This window comes from Colossoma macropomum, unplaced genomic scaffold (assembly GCF_904425465.1).
Source record: "Colossoma macropomum unplaced genomic scaffold, Colossoma_macropomum, whole genome shotgun sequence".
NCBI lineage: Eukaryota > Metazoa > Chordata > Actinopteri > Characiformes > Serrasalmidae > Colossoma > Colossoma macropomum.
The window spans coordinates 14,944,202-14,969,602 of record NW_023494793.1 but is presented as its reverse complement, the minus strand read 5'-3'; the positions used below and the strand labels follow the sequence as shown (position 1 = coordinate 14,969,602).

At 37.5% G+C, this 25,401-nt stretch overlaps 1 protein-coding gene and 1 long non-coding RNA gene across 3 annotated transcripts; both read right to left on the bottom strand.

The window, feature by feature from the left end:
• Positions 1–239: 239 nt before the first annotated feature.
• On the bottom strand, positions 240–18,474 carry syn1 (synapsin I). 2 transcript variants are annotated; one of them, XM_036578612.1, is made up of 13 exons: positions 17,668–18,474; positions 16,944–17,001; positions 15,562–15,653; positions 15,202–15,358; positions 14,790–14,879; positions 8,989–9,051; positions 8,704–8,846; positions 8,370–8,444; positions 8,131–8,233; positions 6,787–6,954; positions 4,624–4,705; positions 3,912–4,512; positions 240–3,260 (listed from the first exon to the last, which is right to left on the bottom strand). In XM_036578612.1, exons 1-13 carry the CDS (start codon positions 17,970–17,972, stop codon positions 3,119–3,121), a joined length of 2,079 nt encoding a protein of 692 aa, XP_036434505.1. In that variant the 5' UTR covers positions 17,973–18,474; the 3' UTR covers positions 240–3,118. The 2 variants fall into 2 exon arrangements, with proteins under 2 accessions (XP_036434505.1, XP_036434506.1); XM_036578613.1 differs by having other exon boundaries at positions 6,823–6,954; positions 17,668–17,972.
• Positions 18,475–20,699: 2,225 nt separating this feature from the next.
• On the bottom strand, positions 20,700–24,467 carry LOC118813338. Its single transcript, XR_005007629.1, has 4 exons — positions 23,883–24,467; positions 22,620–22,686; positions 22,285–22,372; positions 20,700–21,782 (listed from the first exon to the last, which is right to left on the bottom strand). It is a non-coding gene; the product is annotated as an uncharacterized LOC118813338 (long non-coding RNA).
• Positions 24,468–25,401: the final 934 nt, after the last annotated feature.

The following is a 25,401-nucleotide window of genomic DNA, read 5'->3' as shown; positions in this document are numbered from 1 at the left end:
TATAAAGATAATATCAATAAACTATTTCGCTGCCAAGCTATGTCATATAACTAACTTGAAAGCCTTACTAGGCTTTTTTTCAAAATTAAACTGTGTGTATATCAAGTACTTTTAACAACTGGTTTGAACAGACTTCTTTGCATTGGATCTGATGAATATCCTCCAAAGGCTTGTAGACTGCATTTTAAATCCCTCAAATAAGTGTTCTTTTGACAAAGACCTAAAGGGGAAATCAGATGTATCTTCAGACTTATATGCTTTATTGAATATGTGCACATTTCGTCAGCATAGTCATTTCACACAGTTATTAAGCTACAGTAACAACATAATATTTGCAATATTAATTACATTCAATAATATCTCTTCATCTGTATATTAGACTGCTTTATATATTCTTTACTTGTTTTGTACAACTGGCAGGCATCAATAGATAATACATTTCACAGAAATTCCTAGAGTCAACACAGCATAAAACCATCCCAAATTGTTAAATAAATATACTTTAAAAACAGACAACACCATACTTTAATATGCACTGTATGAGAAATTTGAATAGATTAAATAAAAAAGAATCATAACAAATTAATGAAGCACAAGCCTGAGTTGAGGGCCAGTAGTGTTAATTTATATAAATGAAAAAGAATCAAAGGCTCGTCAATTTCCTCTAATCACATAATTCCTGACTAGTACAGTCCATAATGAAATGCCCATCGAAGCCATAATCGCATGCTCACATACTCTTGTTTGAAGAACACTGACCATCATTAAATATTTGCCTGAGACACATCAGTGCAATTGGACCAGACTGCATCAATGTCAGCTAATTTCATTTCATTTTTATATTAATGACATGACTAATATTGTGTGCAATAGAACTCCAAAATAAGTGAGTGATGCAAATCATTTAAAACAAAGTGCTTTCACAAAAAAGCAAGGCATACATCAAACAAAAGCCTCGCAAACCTAAATAAATTCATCAACCAGACTTCTAGAGGAACTTGACAAACACACTAAAATATTCACAGCTAACTATAATGAACAAAAAGGGAAAAAACTGCATTTGCATTATTTGTTAAGTTATAGTCTATACAACACTTCTATTTGGTTTTGACAAATTACGGTACAACATTTACACTAATGCACCATTGGCACAAGGGATCATTATGGATACACAACAGGCTGGTGCAGGAAGTTGGAAAGGGGATCAGGGAGTGGGCCAGGGCTATCTTTGCGGCCTTATCTATTATATCGCCCTTAACACCACAGTGTTGGAATGTTCTCACCTATGGAAGACATGGCAGTGCCCTACCAACCTATGAATTCAGTTCCGGCAGAGGTGGCAAACTCAACCTAGAGGGCTGTTGTCATGCACAGTTTGGTGATTTTCCTACTCAAGCATATCTTATTCAACTCAGCTAATTGGCGGGTTAAGTGGGTTTTTAAAAGCAAACACCAAACTGTGATGGACACTGACCTCCAGGACCACCCCTGAGTTATAGGATCCATCTGAACTATCAGAAACCTGGAGAAATTATATTAAAGATTCTAGATAGACCTTAGGGAAACCTGGGACTTACCAAAAGCCGTTTTGTTTATTAGCTAACATATGACATAAATCTCTTTTGTAGTATATGGTTTTGATTGGCAAGGACATTCATTGCACTAATGGCATCCTTGGCTGTTGCATTCTTTGGAGTGTAGCCCTACTGTGGATTCCATTAGAATAACAAGCACGTGGACTGTACCTAATCTCAGAATTTAGGCTCAGGCACTCAGAATGGCTGGCATAAACTGTGTTCAGTGTAACTTCGACACATACTATGGATAGAAGTTAACTACATTCTTCAACCATCCTGAGCTTTGATCCATATCATGTTTTCTCAAGTATTACAGTGTTCATGTGCAAACACAGTTGCAAGAAATCACAGACAGAATATCAATATTCTACAGTATAAGCAAATAACTATATTCATGCCTCTTCACTCCTTTATGACTGTCAATCAGTGAGTTTTGAACTATTGGTTTGGAAGACCGGATCATAGACACTTTATTATTGTGTCACTCTCCAGGACATCCCTGAGATGTATGCACTTTAACAAAACTGAAAGCTGTTTTTGTCTTTCTAAGGCATGTTAATCACATTTAGGGCTTAAAGTGGTGTATTATTTATGTTTATATTTCAGGAGAAGGGAAAACAGGGAGGCAGCTACAGCTTGGTCACAAAAATGAACACTTTCGACTATAGCTACTTTATCTATGCAGAATGGCACAAAATTACAAAAGCACAATCAGGACTGCTTTATGTGCCTACTTCCTTGATTGACATGCAGTTTCAAAGACATAGCTAGTGGCTTAGTTTGACACTTGACAAAAGCCTGTCCATACAGATTAAATATTTACTCTAACATTACCACATTGGTTCACCAGGGAACCCAAACTGTGTTCAAGCAAGTACGCCAATGTATATTTTGGTCACATAAACATGTGATGTTCAAATATAAATCAGGTGAGATGATGCCATTACTGCATTAAGAAGTGGCTTTCCAATGTTGACATGTCCAAATGTCAAAAAAATTTCTCGCTAGTTCAGGTCTTACTTTTGCCAAAAATATGATCTGGCAGGAAAAGTTACCTTTAAAACATTTGAACATCATGTGAATAGTCACAGACATTAACAATTAGTTTAAATTAAGTAAACAATGTGGATAAAGACATATATTACAAATGTATGTGTGTGAGTAGCCAGAAGAACTGGGAATATTTTTGAGACACAGGTGCAGTACATTGGCTAGCAGTACTGTTGAAGCCAGCTGCAATATTTCTCTTTATTGTGATCTTGTGATCATTAATTTGTGTAGGCAGTGAGTGTTATGTTAAAATGTTACAATAGATGCAATGATAGGGCATGCACAGGATGTATATAACAATAAGTCATGTCATTGGTCCTTTGTGTAAGCTGTGTCTCAAGTCCTCAAGTATTTGTGTGTATGCAAGGGGTATCTGTTTGACTGTATCAATCTAAATATATGTCTGTCTAATTGTCTTCCTGTTTCTCAGCCTGTCTTCTTAGAATGGTGGTGTTAAGATGGCGTTTATGTTTGTGTTTGCACATGTGTGTCTATTCCACTGAAAAGAGGCTGGCAAAGGATTTTCGCAGGTTGCGGATGGTCTCGGCTTTCTCTTCATCCTGACTAAGACTTGGGCGTGGGGCCACTTGCGTTTCTGGAATGTTGAAGGTATTGGTAAGAGACTGGGATTTGCTACAGAGAGAGAAAGAATGGCAATAGAGGAGAAGAAGAGGCTATTAAAGTCATGCAGTAAATACGTGGAGATGGCTGTATAGAGGTGTGGCAGAGAGAAAAGGAGAGGATGAATTCATTCCCATTCATGGTGTTTTGCCAGTGATTTTGAGAGCCACTACATGAGAGCAAGGGAATGATATATTCAGGTGTAAAAGCATGCACTGTCTTGCATGCCATCATTCTGTGCCACTATTCCTCAGTCAAGAGCCCAGCAGCAAATATATTTCAGTTGATTACTGCAGTATTCTGTGTATCCATTGCCAATCAAAAATTCTTGGAACTTAACAGAGGAATAATGCTGGACAAATGATCCTTATTGTAAAAATAGAGAGTAAATAAATTGTACAGTAGTCATTGAGAAAAATGCTATTTCTAGAATAAATGTTTCATTTCTATGTGGTGCATGTATAAAGTGATTTTATCATGCAAAGCATCATTACATTCCTGTTGCACATACTACTATGTGCACTTTCACATATATTTTGAATATATGTCTGCAGCAAAAGTGTTGGTGAGTTGATGGTGTTCATTTTCATCATCAGATGACATTCATGCATTCAACAATTTACTTTAGCACAGTATAACAGAGCTGTAGAAAGTCATTCTTACTTGAGCTGTGGGGATCCACTCAAGGCTGGGTGGTCAGGACTAGGTTTCTGTGGAGGCTGGGGCTTCTGCTGCAGTGGTGGTCGCACACCCCCTGGTCCCTGTGCGAAGGGTCGTGGCTGCTGGGTGGTGGGAGGTTTGGGACCACCATGCTCCTGCTGCTGTTGCTGAGTACCTCTCTGCTGCTGGCCTTGTTGAGGGCCTCCCTGGGTGGGTTGCCTGACTGGCTGAGCCTGCCGTGGTTGTGGAGGCCTTTGCTGTGGCTGACCACTTGCAGGTTTTGCCCCCTGCCCCCCAGGCTGAGGCCGCTGTTGCTGTTGAATGGATGCTTGTTGAGGTTTCTGACTTTGAAGAGACCCACCAGGGCCACGCTGAGGAGAGCCCTGGGATGTAGGAGGCCTTTGCTGGCCTGAGATCCCCTGGCCCAGTGGCCGATGCTGGGCAGGGTTGGGCTGTTTGGCCTGCTGAGCTGAAGGATTCTGCGCAATAGGACTGGTCATGTTCTGCGTCTGGGGAGGAGGCTGTCCCTGGGGAGAGGGTCGCTGCTGAGGAACGGGCCCTTGGTGGGCAGAGGAAGTACCTGTAGGTGTTTGCTGTGGCCCACCTGAGAAAATTAGATAACATCAGGAAAGTGAATATAAGAGCTCGCATGAAAAGTTCAAGATTCCAAAACTCAGCTAACTGGTCTTGTAAAAACATAGTTGCAGTTTCCTACCTTGTGGAGGAAGACGCTGTTGAGCTTGCGGAACTCTGGGTTGAGTGACAGGTTGAGGTGAAACAACTTTCTGCGCTGAAGCCTAACAGAGCAAGGGTGAGGGGTAACAAAAAGATGCTGGAATAACCTCAACAAACAGCAAACATTCACTGAAAATACAGACTAAATGCTAAGTCTCATGAGGGTCTCATGGGGGCATTAAATTCAGGTGATTAAATTTCCTCATTACAACGGAGGGATTTGTGAGTAAGGAAATTACAATATCACTAAGTGATGCAAGCAATTGAATTACCGCAAGTAACACAGATTCAAATGCAGAACCATGGAGAAGGATACCAGAGACTCATTCACCAGAGTCTCATTCACAGGAGAGATTGTTCTGTTCATGTAGGAAAGGCATACTTGCATCATCAGTATAAAAATGTACTGTAAAAAAATAATCTGGGGTGGAGAACACTTCATTAAAAATATTAGTTTACTACAGTATATGCTATAGTACAAAGAGCTTGTTGCTCTTCGATGTCTCAGTAGACTTAATAGTGATTCTCCTAAAATCCCTTAGAAGAAACAGCACTACACAAAAAAGTCATGGCAAATCTGAGCTTAAACTATAACTTTATTGAGTTCTCTACTAAAACTCAAGAGTAGACACGTGTAAGGTTACTTTTGCTTAGGAGAAACATTTGAGCAGCAAGAGACTTAAGCAAAATCTTCTTTCCATCTGATCTCATTGGTTCCTAGTGCCATACACTCTCAGAAAAAAGATACGAAACTGTCACTGGGTCAGTACCTCTCTTGTCACTGGGGTGGGACCCTCAAGGATACATCTCAGTACCTTTAGTCAGGGAACATAATTGTACCATTGTTTCTATGTTGTATTGACTCTACACACCCCATCTCATCTCCAGGCTTTTTATTTTACTGTCCTGTTTTAAACCATTGGGTTATGAAAAGGTACAAACACATGCCTTTCCACAGGGAAACACTTATTTCCCTACAGGTAGACACTTGGACCTTAAAACCACTGTTGTACCATTAAGGGTACTTTCAAACTGTTTGTACCTTGATGAATGAAAAATGTACTTGCACAGTCCCTTTATTTTTAACAGTGTATATATGGGTATATCTTTCCCAGTTGTTGCACTTACTACCTGTGTGTTGTCTTCTGGCTTTTGAAAGCTTTTTTGAGTGGTTTAAATTTACATAGTTGATTAATCTTGTTGAGTAATATGTTTTTAATTTTCTGTATTCATTAGAGAACTTCAAATAATTATTACAACATATTTTAGAAGCTATTGCTACAGTTTTTGCTTTAACTTTAATTCTTTTATTTAATGTATGTAGATTTCATTAATAAAATAAAACACTGGTTTTACTCAAATGTGTTGAGTGTAACATTGTTGTGTTAGTGTGCCTCTCAGTGAGTGTAAATATGCTTAATGTGTGTCATATTAGAAGTTTAGAAGCACATCTACCAGGCTGAGAATACACCGGCCAGCCACATCATTAAGTACACCTCCTTGTATCTACAATCACTGTCAATTTTAGCAGCCATATAGATGCACTTTGTAGTTCTACAATTACAGACTGAAGTCCATCTGTTTCTCTGCATACTTTGTTTGTCTTTCACCCTGTTCTTCAGTGGTCAGGACCCACACAGGGCCATCACAGAGTAGATATTATTTGGGTGGTGGATGATTCTCAGCACTGCAGTGACACTGACATGGTGATGGCATTAGTGTGTGTTGCGCTAGTGTGAGCAGATCAAACACAGCAGTGCTGCTGCAGTTTTTATGCAGCAACAGATTAGTTAGTGTTTTGACTTTATGTCTACAAGGTGGACCAACAAGGTAGGAATGTCTAATGGAGTGGACAGTAAGAGTACACAGTGTTTAAAAACTCTTGGAACACTACTCTGTCTGATCCACTCGTGTCAGGGCAGCACACACTAACACACCTCCACTATCAGTAATCCGCCACCCAAAAATACCTGCTCTTTGGTGGTCCTGTGGGGGTCCTGACCATTGAAGAACAGTTATAAAGGGAGCTAACCAAGTATGCAGAGAAACAAGGACTACAGTCAGTAATTGTAGAACTACAAAGTGCACATATATGGTAAGTGGAGCTGATTAAATGGACAAAGAAACAAGGAGGTGTACTTACCAGGTCTTGGAGGAAGGTGTGTGACTGTGTGTTAACCTGAGAGCGGACTGGAGAAGGAGCTGAAGTGTGTGGGACAGTCTGGTTCATTTTGGACACAACCAGGTCAGCTATCAGAGCCCGATCTTCTTCCTGCTGATCCCCAATCAGAGGCATCGAACATCCCACCACCTAACAGCCCACACACAGAAATTGTTACCAGAGTTGTGCAAAATACTTAAAGTAGTGATGGCTGAATACACTGTCCTAAATGTATTTAGTAACATATTTCATTAGAATAAAAGTAATGTCAGAATACATTTGGAACGCATTGCTGTAACTTTTATTTAATTCACACTGTTCCTCACCGTTACTGGATGGTAGTTTTGTTCGTGTTTGTTCATGTAATTCTTCTGTTAATATGTTTCAGGAAAAAAATATTCAAATTACCAAAATGCCTACAAAATTCTCAACATTATTTTGGCTCTTATCGCTTGCTTCACTCCACTACTGCATTGTACAAGTCCAGTACAACACCAAAGCTAAGCTCTTCACACGTGAACATGTGCATTACTGAGGAGACTGTTCAGTTCAGTCTTCCCTCAAAGGAGTTTACTAAAACTCAGAATAACTGACTCATCACATTGATTTATGTGTGTTTTGTGTGTTTTTCCTTTCCTTGTTGAGTTGAACAGCTGCCCATCCTGTGCGTCTGATGCTGTTGCCTCACCTGCCTTGATCAGGTGCCCACTGCTCGCCAGCCCTCTGGACTGGCTTGGCTACCACTGAGCTTCATGCTGAACAGCGCTGTGCAAACCTCACCCTCACAAACTGACCCTCCCAATGATGCCACTGCTGCTTAAACTAAACTAATCAATTTAACCATTGCTCCACCTGTTTTCCCCGTTGTGTACTGCAATACCTTATACTATCAATTTTTTGCTATCCGGTGTCAACCAGAGGAGGATGGATTCCCCTTCTGAGTCTTGCTTCCTTTTAAGGTTTCTTCCTTCTGCTCTTAGGGAGTTTTTCCTTGCCACTGTCGCCACTGGCTTGTTCATGGGAGTTTGGACCTGGATTTCTTTCTGTAATGCTGATTTTGGTAAAGCTGCTTTGTGACAACACCTGTTGTAAAAAGCACTATATAAATAAACTTTGCTTTGCTTGCAATTTATCTGTCTACTCGGGTTTTTGCAGGTTCTTCATCGTTTGTAAAGAAGCCATTTTTGAGTTGGACTGGACTGAATACAGATACTTATTTTTTTTATTCTGAATATGCAATTCTATTACATCCCAACCCTGGTTGTTACTAGTACAACAGAATCTACATCGCTCTTGAATTGAGTTTTCTTGCATGTGAGCCCTTACCTCAATGATGTAATCTCGCCCATCTTTGCCATGTAAGGCCTCAACAGCACATATATCCAGACCCCCAAAAACTTCAGAGCACCAGTCCACCCACTTACGATACCTATAGGAATCACATACAATATATATGCTTCTTTTACCACTAAACTGCACACCATGAAAAGACAGAGCAGTGTACTACAGCTCTAAAGAAACGCAATGTGCATTTTAAAAAGTGGACATCTCAGCAGAGATCTCACCTGTCAGACATGGCTACCTGTTCCAGCATGGCTGAGCCTGTGTTGGTCTTCCAGTTTCCAGAGATAGATGTCCTCCTGGTCAACCAAACAGCACAGGTCAGCTGCCAGCTAGTTCACAGGCAACCAACTTCAAAAATGTGTGTTTTCTTACAAATTTAATTGATGCTGGAGACAACCAAATACAGTTTATGGAAGTATCTGTTTTCAGATACTTTAGAAATTAAAAAATATTTCCTGCCAGTATTAAAATAGTCTGCTATATATACATCTCATAGTCAGACAAAAAAAAAATGTAAAAAACTTGGCTCATACATAAAACAACATATTCACTTACATGTAGGCTTTGTAATTGTCCCCAATCTTTTGGATACGGACATCATACTTAGCATCAATGAAAGGCTCAGAAGTGGCATAAGTCTTAGTTAAGGCCACAACACTGGCAATGTCCTGGAAATCATACTGATTGTCCACTTTGACCTGTAAAGAAAACATCACATTATTAAAGCCCAGACAAACATGTTTCTCTGTAGTTTTCCATTTAAACTAGAATCAATAATTTAGTTTCCCTTGTAAGTCTATTCTCACAGTCTTAAAAGGGAAGTTAATGTTCTGATATTACCTTTCCCATGCCAGAGTGAGCATGGCCCATTTTCACCACCACAGGAAAGCCAGGGGTAGTGATCTGTAAATAAATAAATGCATTCAAGTTTTAACAGTCTGTATCAAAACCACCCCCTATACATTCAGGTTGGATGGACTTCTATCCTTTATTATTCATTAAATATTTCCTACATTTTAAAGAATTGAGGCAAAATTGTGCAGTAATCTACTGTATTCCTTAAATATAACCGATTGCTGTAAAGAATAGTGCTTTCTGGTAAGTCAAGCTTCTTGTCAAAGAAGTTAAACTGTTGAGCTTATAGTAATTAACCTTAATGTGCAAATCATACTAGGAAAGTGTTTGGTGTTTTGTGCAGCCTTGAGCAGCCTGTCTCTGAATTTTGCAATGACCGGGGCAAAACGTCACAGAATTATTTGCAGTTTTGTTGGTTTTTGTTAACTTGCTTTCATTTTTCTTCTACAGGTTATTTCATTTGAGATTTTTTTTTTATTGTAACATATTATCGCAACTCCTAATTTATGCTTGAATGCATTTTACATGTTTCCAACCAGGTGTATTGTGTTGCAGTTAACTAGTTCATTCTGAAGTGTAATGATTAATAGATAAATGGTTTTGTACTCTTAATGATTGACATAAGTGCATGTAATTACTGTGATGGGGTGTTCAGTTCATAGAGTGATTTATAAACAATAGTATGCTCTTGTTAAAAAGCACTATTATTTCCCTTAACTACAGTGCCCTCCTAAATATTGGCACCCCTGGTAAACATGAGCAAAACAGGCTGTAAAAACATTCTGTACTGCTTATCTCCTTGATCTTTCATTCAAAATATCAACAAAAATCTAAGCTTTTTTGGAGCACAGTGATTGACATATTAAACCTAAATACTTTTCTGCTTGGCTATATTTGTGTCCACGCCAAACTCACCTCTGGTGTTTGTTGCTAAAATACTCTATTTCAGTCTCATCTGACCATAGAACATGTTCCAATAATGTTTGGCAAACTGTAGGACCTTGAGTTTATTGGTCCTTGACAGCAGAGGCTTTCTTCTGACAACCACATCAAACAACTTATTGTTATATAGGTGGAGTTCGATTGCAGTTTGGGTAATTTCTGCAATTCCACATCTGTGATCCTTGGAGATTCTTTGTCCACTTGAACCATCACTTATCCCTGTGTGTGGGGCCAGTATAGACATATGTCTTTTTCCTGGCAAATTCTTATCATCTCCAGTTGTTTAAAGCTTCCGGGCATTTTCAACATTTTAGCTATTTTCTTGTAGCCATTTCTTGATTTGTGCAGCTCAACCACTTTCTGTCACACATCAATGCTGTTTTCTGTGTTCATGTACTTGAGTTAAAGTAGAGATACCCAAGGTAAAATATTACTCCAGTAAAAGTAGAAGTCCTCCCTTTAGACCTCCACTGGAGTAAAAGTACAAAAGTATTTGCCTTCAAATGTACTTAAGTATTGAAAGTAAAAGTACTGAAAGATTAATTATGACTCTAATGTCCTATTACCATTTTTGTAACAAGACTCTTGCTTCATTAACTCATTTTAGGTGAAAATACTCTAGTGTCACTATCGTGACACCAATATTTTTATAGAATGTCTTTAATGAGTCACTGATGTCTATTAAAATTATCATAAGCACAAAACACTGAAGGCAAACAATTTGCATTAGGTAGAACCAAGTGGCTATGAAATTACTTTTTGCAAACAAGCTTCGGTTTAAGATTTATTTGCAACTTGTGTGTGTTTTCCTTTACTATATTGCATCTGTAGGTCTATGTTCATAAACATAAACTAGCAAAAACAAATTTACTATAAAAAATGATATGGTGCTTGTATAAATTCAGAAAAAAGACACATGCCAGTCACAACTGGATATGTGTACATATTTCTATTTTGTGGTCTATTTACACAAAGGTAGGTTAGTTCCATCATTTATGTAGGCATAGGCACTCCCAAAATTTTACGCTGCTGCACTGACATTGAACTGTATGCTTGCACTGGGTCGGTATGTCCAACAGGTCAAAACAAGCTCGAAACAAAGTGCGCGTTGTACCCTGATTGGTGTGCTTGCTTCATGCTTCTTTCATTTTGCCATGTTACGTTTATATACACACATAAGCCAAAAGGAACTACAGATTTTGCATAATATAGTGGAGTAAAAAGTAAAATATTTGACTTTGAAATGTAGTGGAGTGAAAGTAAAACGTCGCCCAAAATGGAAATACTTCAGTAAAGTACAGATACACAAAAAACTACTTACGTACAGTAAAGAATTACATTTACTTCATTACTGTCCACCACTGATTGTCCATTTTATCAGCTCCACTTACTATATAGATGTTCCTTCACAGCTTTTTCCATAGACACAAATGACTTGTTGAGAATGAGTTGCAAGTTTTTGTTTTCATGTCACTTTTGATCCTTTGTTTCATTTCTCTTGCAAGAATGCTGTCAGGCTCCTCTGTTGCACACACATATACACCGATCAGGCATAACATTATGACCACCTCCTTGTTTCTACGCTCATTGTCCATTTTATCAGCTCCATTTACTATATAGGTGCACTTTGTAGTTCTACAATTAGACTGTAGTCCATCTGTTTTTCTGCATACTTTGTAAGCGCCCTTTTACCCTGTTCTTCATTGGTCAGGATCCCCATGGACCCTCACAGAGCAGGTACTATTTGGGTGGTGAATCATTCTCAGCACTGCAGTAACACTGACGTGGTGGTGGTGTGTTAGTGTGTGCTGTGCTGGTACAAGTGGATCAGACACAGCAGTGCTGCTGGAGTTTTTAAACACTGTGTCCACTCACTGTCCACTCTATTAGACACTCCTACCTTGTCAGTCCACCTTGTAGATGTAAAGTCAGAGATAATAGCTCATCTGCTGCTGCACAGTTTGTGTTGGTCATCCTCTAGTCTTTCATCAGTGGTCGCAGGATGCTGCCCACAGGACGCTGTTGGCTGGATATTTTTGGTTGGTGGACTATTCTCAGTCCAGCAGTGACACTGAGGTGTTTAAAAACTCCAGCAGCACTGCTGTGTCTGATCCACTTAGACAGGCGCAACACACAGTAACACACCACCACCACGTCAGTGTTACTGCAGTGCTGAGAATGATCCGCCACAATGATCCACTCTCAGAGTCACTTTGACTTCTTGAGATGTTCAGGTATGTAGCATATATGCTGTACGCTAAAATATAACAGCACTATGGGAAAAATGTAAGTTTATGAGTATGATTTACATACATATGTACATTTTTCCACATTAATGTAAAATTCAAATATTATTCATTTCTTTTTTTGAAGCACTCACAGCGTTGTTCGCTTAATCAGCATGCTTTATTCTAGTTCCAGTAGCTGCTCAGTTTTGGCTACAGGCTCCATAGTAGGCTATACTAGTGATTAGATGAGAAATTAAAGCTGCATTTTGTTACCTACACATAACACACTACAACTGGCATGAGAACATTCACTGTTAACCAGCATATTGATAATAGTATCCACGTAGCTAACATTATTAAGAAATCAGAAAGTAAATTAGACTGTATTTTTCTCATTAACTGTATGAGTAGCTACCTTTCCCATTAGCTAGGGTTTGTTAGAGACAGCCTTTTATAACTTGTTCAATGAGTGCTTTGATCAGTGAGGACAGAGATGCAAAAGAGACAAGCAGAGAGAAAGAGAGAGAGAGGGAGAGAGAGGTAAATTAAATAAAATCAATTTGAAACTATCACTTGATTTACTGTAGGTTTCAATATATATTTACATAAACATATAATAAATAGTTACATTATTCATTAAACAAACATAAAAGGGTAGGAGTCAAATCAGTTTATGGAACAGTAATAGGAGTTCATGGAAGAATGGAGGGATTGGGAATGAACAAAAGAATGAACAAGAGGTGCATAACAGTTATGGATAGGTAAAAGTAGAGCAATGATTTTGTTAAAAAAAACTAAACTAAAAGGAGAAACTTACAGTTGGTGTAACTCATAATAGACAGTTATTTTATTCACTCTGAAACGTAGGTCACATTTTTTCAAAATGGACCTCACTGAAATTCTGATTCTAGTTACGCCCCTGACTGTATGGTGCAATTAAGCAGATAATATTTTACTATGCTCTGTAGCATGATAAAAAGCAAGCCCAGATGACCTCAGCTTTTTATCAAGATGGGAAGAGGAAAAGTGACTTTGAGTGTCTTTAGCATTCATTATTGGGGCAAGAATGACAGGAGATTCCATCACAAAAACTGCTCAGCTTGCTGGTGTTTCAATAAAAACAGTGGCTAAAGTCACATCTACATTTAGATCTATGGGAAAGACATTAGTAAATAGGGTTGGAAATTGTGGTTGAAAGCACACATCCAATGACTGTGATGCTTGTGCATTACTGAGATATGTAAGGAATACAGAAGGTGATCAGAAAATCAGTTCGAGACATAATCAGACTATGTCAGCAAGAACAGTCCAATGTCAAATGTTCAGGAAACATTTTAAAAGAAGTAATGCTTGGCTATGAAAGGAACATCCAGGAGAGGCATAGTTCTGGACTGGGTAAGGATTGAGGATTGAAGCTCACCACTTTGCCAATAGCCTAATTGTTTAAAAACAATACTCCTCTATGATTGATTGCATCAAAAGATTCAAAGAATCCAGAATAATCTCTGTGCATAAAAATCAAGACCAAAAACCACATCTGAATGCCTGTGACTCCCTCAGACAGCACTGCACTAAAAACAGACATGCTTCTTTAATGGGTATCACCAAATGGGCTCAGGAATACTTTGTCAAACTGTTGCAAATAAACACTGTTTGTTACTGCAACCACAAATGCAAGTTAAGACTATACCATGCACAGTGGAAGCCAGAAATGCTGCAGACATCTCTGGGCTCGAGCTCATCTGAAATGGACTGATGCACAGTGGATGTCTGATGAGTCAACCTTAAGCTTGTTATAATAATAATATAGAAGTAGTAAAGGACCATCCAGATTTTTATCAGCGTAAAGTTCTATAGCCAGGGTCTGTCATGGTATGGAGGTGTATATGTGCCTAAGACATGGGTAAATTGCACATCTGTAAAAGCACCATTAAGCCTGAAAGATATATACACATTTTGGAGCAACATACGTTGCCTTCAAGACAGCATCTTTTTCAGTGACATTCACGCTTATTTCATCAGGACAGCGCCTTCCCACATTTTGCACATTACAACAGCAAGGCTGCGTCATCAGAGAGTATGGGTGCTAGACTAGCCTGCCTGTCTCCTATTGAAAATTATGAAGTGCAAAATACAACAACAAAGGCTCTATGCGGCTATGCAGCTTAAAATTTGATAAGTGAAGCATGGCAAAAAAAATTCTGCTTTCAAAGCTGAGTCAATCAATAATAATAAAGACATTCTTCTGACAAATGCTGCTTTATATTTAGAAATCATTAATACATGAGCCATCATAGGCCACTTAGAAGTTCTTATAAATAATAACCTAATAGTCTTTAAAAAAATAACTGAGAACAGGAAAATATTGTACTCTTAAGAATCTCTACAGTTGCCAGTAATGAGGCTTTACTTGAACTGAATGGCTAAAAGGCAATTCTGTGACTTGTCCTATGAAATACAGAATATGTATGACACCTTTGAATTTTTTGCCTAGTGCTGGGCCGTCCTCATGCAATGGTGGATGGTGCAATTTAACAGCTGCTCTGCTGTATCCTGTCCCTGCAGGACTCTGCAAGTGTGAGAAAGTGAAGGAAAGACAGATGGTGCCATACTCACCATTTCCCTGTGGTTGGGATAGTAAACCTGTTCAATCAGTGGGAACTCCTCTGGCCCCAGTTGCTTGTACAATCTGGACATCTGAGCAAACTGCAAGTGTCCACAGGCGCATAATCACAAACATACATGAATCCTTGCATTTCACATAGTGGATGATAAGAAAATGTGCCTTTACAGTCACATGACTCTATAATCTATAATCTTTAAAATCACTTATTCAGCTTATTTAGATGAATAGGTCTTTTTAACAATTTGGAATGAAAAGTTATAATACATAAATTTCACAGTGTTTTATGAAATCAATTAAACTAATCAAATTATCCAGTCAGCTCACAGTGACAATCAAATGAAATGACAAATAGTGACACTGATAAAGATTAGATCACAGATTAGATGGCACAATATTGCTCACCACCCATGGCTTGTCACAGAAGTTGTATACAGAGTGCAGAGAGTTTACACTAGGGATACCAGCATACTGAAGACCGATCACAATGTTCCTGTGATCTCCATTCTTGGCCATACTGAAAGCATGCTGCCGCACCAGTACAAAGTCTGGCTTGAAACATCTGGAGAACATGCAAAATTTCTGCTAGTGAGCATTACAACACATTTTGAAATCTGATCTATTTTTTTACATCAGCCATTCTAAAAGTTGGTAAACGAAAATTATAAATCTATCTACAAATAACGTCACTGCTTAATTCATTAAAGATTTCTTAAGAAAGCTTTTTGAATATGTTTCACAGCACTACAAACTGATGCAGCTTACTTTGTGATCTTGTTGCCACCACGAATAGCTTCAGTGTCCACACTATAGCTGCCAGTTGCATGAGCCACCAGATTAATCTCAGAGAAGTCAGCCTTGAAGAAAATCCATACCAGCGACAAATAAGAGGATTAATGTATTATATATAACTTTTTCCAAGTCATTTTGGGTAATTTTCGTTAGTACATTCATCATTAAATTTACATACAAGGGCAATAGGTATTTTCAAATCATGTCAAAAACTGAAAAACGTCAAAAATGGAGGTTTTCTTCCGACAACAGCAATATATATATATATATATATATATATATATATATATATATATATATATATATATATATATATTGCTGTTGTCGGAAGAAAACCTCCATGTTGTTATTAAATACTTTTGTAGCATTCCTGATTAATGCTATGGAAGCACTACAAAGAGACTGGCTTTATTAGGCAGAAGTAGAGGGAATGAAAGTAAGTACAAAGACATTGAGAAATTAGACAATAAAGGGTAAATCTGGCCTAAAACTAGCATTCAATATGTAATTAGTTGTATTATGCAGTATTTTGTAGCCCATTATATTGGTTTCATGTTTTCTCCTATTACAATACCCAGCATGCATTGCACAAAGGTCATACAACCACTGGGAATCCTAATTGCTAACCTAGTCATTAATCTCCTGGCTAATAAATATAACCAAACTGGCATTACTATAACTTTTTTATCTTGATTGTCAAACAAGAGAGCTTTTTCTTTATAAAAGACACAACTGAAGAATGCGTGTGAATTGCATTTTCCACCTGTATTTGGAAAACATGCAGAAACAAATGATGAAGACAGAGTAATTGGTTAGCATTTTCGATAACACTCTTGCCTTGCCCAAGGGTAGCCAGGGTTCAGTTCTCTCTGAAAACCATTACCACAGTTATACAGTTGCTGTAAGACATTGAGCTCACTAGGAGTAACATTAGTTATCTGGCTTCCCTCTGCATTCACCAGCTAACAAAACAGTAATAACACATTTTGCTCCCAAAAATCCACACCACCACAGTTTTAGGGTTTTTTTAAGTTTTCAGAGGTTATCCGAAATGGGTTTTCCTAGTCGTTAAATTGGAATATCTCACTGTAGAGAGTACTGTGGGAAATGCTGTAGAAAATGATTAGGTATGAAGTAGCAATGGTTAAGTTTCCATTTTGCTCATAGTGTCTCTTCAATTGTGTCACTGAAAACATGAATAAAAATCATGATTATGGCAATATTTATGTCAATGTGAAGCAGTAAGCTGAAAAATTCTCAATCAAATCAATCAAATCTAAATGACAAATCGCTAGAAGAAGAATGTTTTATTAGCATGTGTAACAAACAGTAATTTAAATGGAAATTCTTCCCACCTGTTCCACTTTGATGTCAAATTCACCATGAACCTTCTTGCCTTTAAAAACCTTGGTCCTAATGGAGGAAAAAAGTAGGATTAAACCTAGTTAGAATAATGAAACATAAGAGTCATACAGAAAATGTAAACTAATATCTTTATAAAAGAATATATCTGTAACATATAACATCTGTCTATGTTCTGGGGCATGACTGTATAATGCAATTAATGTAAAATCCATCTTCCATCCTATCTTCTTTTGGACTTCTTGCCAGAATTGTGAAAGGTGAAACAATTCAGAGTTTTCAATCTTCTACACTTGTTTTGGGTTTTAAAGTTTACATATTTATTAGTACTCAGATCTCAGAGCCCATATTTGACTGCTCACAGAAGTTGTTATTAATGATGTTAAACGTCCTTATCCATACAAGCGCAAATGCAACGTCTAATAGTTCTATTTTTCATATTACGCTTACATGTAGCCTAAAAAAGCGATGAGATGGTGAGTCACGCCTATTGATACTCGACTATCGACTATTGATATTTTTAGGGGACCCGTAAACTCCTATCTATATTGTTCTTATTTACATGCAGCTATATAATATCATAATTTGAGGTTATACATGTGACAATATTCGCTTTAATCCAAGATTTAAATAAAGCGGGAAGGCCAGTCCACATGAACGAACTGAAGCTTTCTTAACAGTCATGACCTATTTAAAATGAGGAAGTGTTCATCTTACCAATCTGTCTGCTGATCATCGATGACTAACAGAATTTTTGCGTGTGTTGCGCTTGCTCTCTCGGTAGCCTCATTAAACGTGGCTGCGGCGGCAGCGGTCGTTTGTTTCACAGCATTGGAGATGGAGGAGAAAAATCCGGCCCCGCTCGACTGGATGGGAGGTGGCCGCCTCTCTTGCGCTCCGGGCGACACCGCCGGTCCGGGGCTTTGCTGCGGAGGGTCGGGCCGCTGGAGGTCAGTCATATAGCCATTTGGCAAGTTGGACATAAAATTGCTGTCCGATAGTCGACGTCGCAGGTAATTCATGGTGAGGATAAAAGATGAGGTGACTGGAGCGGTGTATAATAACAATACCAATATATATGCAGTGACTCTTCAAATATTACAAACGATCCACCACTAAGTGTTCTATTTCCCCATCGAAAATCAGTTGACTGAACGACCCTGTAGACCTTATCCTACAGTGCAGTTGCCTCAAGCGGTACCTTAAAGTACTCTTCGACGTTGCTGTAAAAGCAAAGGTTTCGCTGTATTTCCACGAGCATGAAAAATGTATTGAAGGTGTTATTATAATGTAAGACGGCAGTGCTGATTCTAAAGACACACTTAAGAGGCCGTTTTCCTAGTTCTGGCAGGTTGATCTGTAACAATACAACAGTTGTACTTCAATTACATCAAGATGCTGAGCAAAAAGATAAAAGTATGTCTGGATTTCCTCTCGTCGTCTTGTGGCCAGACTGTCCGTGATTTGGATTCTTCTAAGCGAAGGTCCGGTTCGAGCTCCCGAATATGCATGTAGCCTACTGTATCACGCCCGCTGCCCAATCCTGTCTTCCGGAATCCGATCAGGGTTTTTCTTTTTTCCTGCGTTATGTTCAGGACCACCACCCGTTGTTCCTTCAGTGCTTATGACTTGGTTTGATTGTTATGATGATGCTGATGAATGGCCAAAATGATGAATTCGTTATTGCAGTATTTTTTGTTTTAACTACATCGGGATTATTTTCATCCTCCTAATCAGAATAATTCTCCTCCCAAAATCAAGTACACGTAGCTACAAAAAAAATATGTATTAGTGACGCAATGAAACCAATTGCTCGCTGTTTTCAGGTTCGGCTGTTCAAAGCGAGGTTCAGCGAATACCTTCTCAGTTTTTGTGGGATATGCAATCTTAAAGTGAGATACTCGATTTAAAAGTTTGAAACATAACATCCCTGTATTCCAAGATGACAATTCTTACATTCACAGGGCTGCAAACGTGACTGATTGGCATGATGAACATTCATGAGCAATCACACATCTGGACTTACCCACAAAATCCATAGATTTGAATCCTCTTGAAAATCTGTGGGACTATCAGGAACAACGAGTAAGACGCCAGAGAAGGCATCCACGAAATCTGGCCGAACTTCACAATTCTTTGAGGCAAGAGTGGCTGAACGTTGATGTTGCCCACATCCAAAAACTTGTCCAATCCATGCCACATCGAATCGCAGCTGATATTCATGCTTATGGAGGTATTACACGCTATTAGGTATGTTTCAGTCATAGATAAAAAAAAAAAAAAAAAAACAGTGAACTTATTTTAATGTTTTATTTAAAGTGATGCATTGAACTTACTTCTTTCAAATGTGTACATCATCCTCATATGGATATTACATCAACCCAGCTTTGCCTTTCCATTTATTTACATTTGGCAATAATCGTGTTGATGTAATGTTTTCAAGTATATACAAATTCTATGATGTATAGAACTGAGTGAGTCATATAGAATTAAATATAATAATTCATATTTTATTATTATTCATATAATAAAATATGCAGAATGCCTCATATCTGAAATCTCAAGTCGGTTAAGTTAACAAAAACATTTCCCCTAGTTTCACCTCTCAAGAATCCCTCTTTATTGTGCATGGGGTCAAAGTACACTTATGTCATATTCCAGGCAGGGTCAGCACAGCTTCAATTGTTTGAAACTTCTTAATATTTATCCTAATGGTTAGCACTGTCCATGATTTATGAAGATCAACAACCTAATTTGGGTATTCTCTGATTTTCCCCACATTAATGGATGCTTGCATTGCATGTTACATATTTTTATTCTAGTGAAAAAGGGAATCATGAGTGGCCACTAAAAACTTAGGAAATAAAGGAAATATGAAAATATGGGAATACATGTGAATAACATTTTAATCATCATCATTGCTATAGACACCAATAAATGTGACATGTAGTTTTGAGAGGTTTTTCCTCTTTTTACTTTTTATACCTCTCACAAATTTGTTATTTGCCATAATTTTATTAGGTTAAATTTCATTCGACAGTTACCTCAAAATATTTTTCATATTTGCCCATTTAGGACCTAGAAACTTCTTGCTGTGTTGTAATCTGCCATGGGTTATCTAGTGACCACACTCAAAAAAATGACTCTTTGAAAATATATATATTTTTTTTTCCATCAAAGTGTTGCACAAAATTAAATTATCTACATTCAGAGATATAATTTGAGTAACATTTACTTATTACCTATAAGTAATGTCAACGTAACTATATTTTGCAGGATTTACATCAATAATGTAATTTTAACTAAAATGAATCATGTTCTTTCTACTTAAGCAAATTACGTAATTGTTATACATTTTTTTTTGTTAAAACAACTCAAATTTGATGCCTTTCTGATGACATTTACTCATTGCTTGTAAGTTTTGTCAGCTTAGTTATATTTTGTAAAATTTCCTTGAAGTGTAATTTCAATCATGTTCATGCTATTTCATTAATGAAGACTGTTAAATAACTTTTTAGTAAAACTACTCAATTCTTTCGTATTTCCAAATAGTTACTCATTGTAGATACAACAGCTTAATTATATCACAGAGCATTTATTATTGTACAATGTTTAAATGTTAATTTTCACAAATTAAACTTCAGCTACACTTATTCATGTTCCATCTATTTAAACACATGGTCAAGACAATGACTATCATGATAAAAAATTAGTGATTTTATTAAGGTACATCAAAAACACATGCATATTAGGATCAACTAAAATACACATTTGCTATACCACTATAGAAAAACACTGAATATTAAGTAATAAAACAGGACTATAGACAAAATAAAGCAAAGTAGTAAAAAATAGACTAAATACTTGCACAGGTATCAATAAATTAGTGCTTGTCTTGCAGGCAACACAAGCTAAAATGCAACTTTACATACAACAATAAGCTTCAAACAGAACATTGCCATTATAAACACATTCACCTAAATGTGTGTGCCTTTAATCACAATTAATTAAGTCTTACATTCAGTAATTATGTAATGATAACACCAACCTTAAGTGCAACTTTACAACAGCAGATATTTAAAATAGAACAGCACAATAACAGTATTAATGTTATATGACTTTATAGAATATCCAATTGTCATCAATAGTGCCTACAGAGTACAACCTTCTTGTCAAAGCACTGCCTGTAGTTAGCACAACCTTATTTTGCTTGTTAGACTATGCAGATTTCAGGTGAAAATTTATAGAGCTCAAATTGTGCAAAAGGCTACTTTGTACAGTGTTAGCAAAAAAGATTCTAAAATTTACCTGCATGCCATTTTAAGACATATTATTCTTAAACATGACCAGGATCTTGACATGTTGTATAGAAAACCATTGAAATGTCATTGAATTTTAAGAGATGTTGACAAATACAGCCATTCTTATTTCATGTGACTTAAGCGTTGTTCAAAAGTCCATTGCTTTTCAATCAAAGTAGAAGCTAGTGTGAAAAGTTCCAAATATTTCCAGAATGGACAGCCTACTTGGACTATCCCGAGATTTTGTTCTCCAAACCAAGAATATTAGGGGAGAGCTTTGCACCATCCTTTGGCATGAGGAATGTACAAATTCATAGCAGCACTTCCGCCCATTGTGGTGAGCCATATTCAGTGCATAGATTACTCCAAGCATTACTGCAGTCTGGTGCAACTGATTTGATGTTTCCTACAATAACGTTTCCATCAGCGTCAACGTCTTCATATTCTCCAAGAGCTCCACCCTCTTCTGATGACATAAATGCCCATTTCAGTGCTGTGCTGGTCTCTCAAGATGTCTTCACCATGAATGTCCTACAAATTAAATCTTGTTATTAATACTAAACTCCATTGTACTCTTGCTCCATAAAGAGTAAGTTCAGTTTATTTCTCATTGGAGCTCTTCTAAATACTTCCAGGCACCTCCGATAGTTTTTTTTTTTTATATCAAATACTTATTTTATGATGAATCTAAATAAAATCAGCCCCCATCTCCACAAAACTCCATTCAATGGTAAAATACACATTACAAAATGGATAGTTCTAGCTAACCCTTCTCACACTAGCACCTACAATCTATGGTTGGTGTGTTAGTATGTTAGCACCAACGCCGCGTTTCGATTTGGATTTACTATACAGACGGGAGGGGGCTGATTTTATTAAGCAAATGTTATAAGCAATTGATAAGAACTGAGGTGCCTGGAAGACACACAGTATTTAAAAGAGCTCGAATATGAAATAAGATGAATTTACCTTAGTTAGAAATTAGAAATGAATTAGAATGGTGGTGATGTGCTTAGGTCACATACTGACTTACCATGTACTCCTTGATAAGAAATCCATCATCATCATCATCATCATTCAGGTTCAGACAAAGAGCTTTTATGATGGTAGACATCCTTCGCCTGCGCATATTGATTGCACTTGTTAGAATATACCTTCAACTATTTAAAAAAATCGGTACATTAACTTGACAAGCATACAAGGAACAGATAAAAGAAACATATGAACATTAAAATCCCGATCATCTTAGAGACTGAAAAATGATTACTAATTTGAACAATAAACCAATTAATAAAAAGTAGCTTTACAAAACAAATAGCCTCATAGTTCAATACAAATATCAAATCTGGGTCATAAAAATGCACTTACCAGAGACTTAGAACATGCCAGAGAATCCTTTAAAACATGGCAGTCAACAACCTTGGTAAGCCTTAACCTATAAACAAAGATGGCATTTAAATAAAATTAAATGAAAAACAACGTTAACATTTTATCTTAAACATAAGCTTTACTTTAATGTTTTATTGCTTTACTTTAATGTTTTATCTCACCATGTGGAAGGACATAACAGTGCATTATTTTGGCTGAAATTTAATAGTCTTCCAATAATATATATATATATTATTTTACTCATATTTAGCTATTTGTTTTAATCCTTTGAGCATTATTTTAATTTGAAACCAACTCAGATATTTAAGTCACATCATGGTTCTTTTAATCAATATGGCTATCAAGATTCCCTGTCTAGGGTTTGTGCATTATTGAGCATCAAAATCAATGTATAAAAATTACTTCTACCACTTGGCACTTGAAGTCCATAATATTTAACATAAATGCAGTTTGACTAAACATAAGGTAAACCACATCTTGATAACAATGACAAAAGGGTTACATAAGCAAAATACATTTGTGAGTGTGTGTGCATGCACCATCTTATATACAAAATGATATTCTGATTATAATAATGACCAGTGAAACTCTGCTGTTATAAGGGCAAACAAACCTCTTTTCCACTACAGGGCTGAACAGTTATCATTAGCTTGATAGTTAACAAGATAACGGATTCTATTATGCCAAACTAAATCTCCACTGACAATTCTGATAGAGCAAAGTCGAGCGATTGGTGTTGAAGGAACAGAATGCTGAAATTAATGTTAAACCTGCTTCATGGTGCTTGTAGCCTATTAGCTAAGTTAGCCAGCTAGCTGCTAACACTAACGTTTGCTTAGCTAACTAACGCTAGCTAGCTGCGCTAACGATATCAGAGTCCATGTTGGAACAACACATTGCAAACTGGGTTCATCAGCTGATGCCTGTAACCTACTAGCTGCTAACGCTAGCTACAATAGCGTTTGCAGGCTCCATCAGAAACCAGCTCTGGCTCCATATCCAAACTCCAGGCTCGGTGGAGCTAGCTAGCTAGCTAACAAAGGCTAAAATTACACAGGTTTGTGGACACCTATTACCCAAATATCATATCCGAAATCACAGGCGAAGCGAGCACAGCCTCCTCCATGAGAAAAGATTATTACAGGTCATGTCAAGGACACACAACTAGGTCTGTTTACTTCGAATATGCGTTGAATTGAGCCCCTCACAAACTTTGCTATGCTAGTCGTCCCTTAACTGTACCTTTTCATCTGTTATATCCAACGCTGCGTTGTGTGTGTGTGTGTCTACAACCATCTAAACAATATTTTACCGTGTAGTTGTACGATGACACAGTAGCTAAACGCACTCGTCAGCAGTGAACTTAAGAAAATGGCGCCGTTACTTAGCTAGCTAGCAGGCTACGTCAACAGTAACGTTAGCTAACGGTTGTGTTCATGAGCAAACTTAGTGAGGACCTCAAGTGACCCCAACACAGACAGATACTTATGAAGCACACAGTGAATTAAAACACTGCGGTTTTAGTAAGTTTGGTGATTATTTGACCGAGTAACGTTATGTGTACTTTGAATGTGTGTGGGTTTAAACTGGCTAGGTAGCTAAGCTAGCGAATTTTAAGCCATGCTAAGTCCTCCCTTAACCTTACGTTTTTGCCAATAATTTTCTGCGTAAATGTCATGAATATGTTATATGTCCATAATGACAAATAGACAATATACGATATCCTATCTTGTGAATGTAAGATGACAGAATCTTCTCAGGTAATCCAAATCTTCCCAGAGACGAGGTGTAGAAAATGGCTGCCGTCAGCTCGGAAAAAGCTGTGCATGCGCAGTTTCTACCCCTTGACATAATTATTTCTGATTCACTTTAAGCATGTTTCATATGCTTAGTTTACTGGTTTTCAACATTGTTTATTATTATTTAATTGAAGCAAAAACACATTTAAATTGAGAAAAACATGCACAATTTTTTTATGTAAAATTTACTAAGGGCCGAGTTAATTTTTTTCAGTGCAGTTGGCAGAAAATGTAAGTAGTGAAGCACTAAAACTTATTTCAGGTTTTGTGGTCATTAAAACTCAGCAGTGTTTTACTGTGGCATAATGTGATGTGAACAAATTTCAACATGCTGTCTGTTGTTAAAAACGATAACTTAATTCTTAATGTCTGACCCAGAGTGGCAAGTATGTAAATTAAGGATCAGAACTAAGTAATAAACAAAGCACCTTTAACATATGTTTCATTACACATAGGGAATCACTGAGCTTGTGATTCAAACAAAAGAATACCATAACCTTAAGCATCGCTGGTCTGGTCTCCTAGACTTCTCAGCACCTACTACCATGCAGTCAGTAATTTAGAGCTAAAGCAGGGCTATACATGACAGCCCTCAGGCCGAGAAGGGGAATGCTGCAGACCGGAGACCTAAAGGGGAGGGAACTGGGGCGGGAGTCTGTCAATCATTTTTTGCATCAACCAATTACATAACTACTCTTGGCCGTCAATCACAGTTTGCATTGGCCAATCGCAGACTAGAACGAGCTGACCATTAAAAAACAGGGTAAAAAAGTATGCAGAGAAACCAGAGATGGACTACAGTCTGTAATTGTAGACCTGCAAAGTGCTCCTATATGGTAAGTGGAGCTGATAAAATGGACAATGAGTGTAGAAACAATGGTCATAATATTCTGATATGACTGTGTATATTAAAATACACCACCCATAACATTAAGACCGCCTGCTGTGTAGGTACCCCTTGT

Excerpts from the sequence above, each read along its gene's own strand:
- syn1 (XM_036578612.1), bottom strand. The coding sequence starts at position 17,972 with ATGAATTACCTGCGACGTCGACTATCGGACAGCAATTTTATGTCCAAC. Across the intron at positions 17,002-17,667 it reads GATGATCAGCAGACAGATTG|GACCAAGGTTTTTAAAGGCA; the intron begins GTAAGATGAACA and ends TTCCTCCATTAG. Across the intron at positions 14,880-15,201 it reads TCTGTGACAAGCCATGGGTG|TTTGCTCAGATGTCCAGATT; the intron begins GTGAGCAATATT and ends GGACACTTGCAG.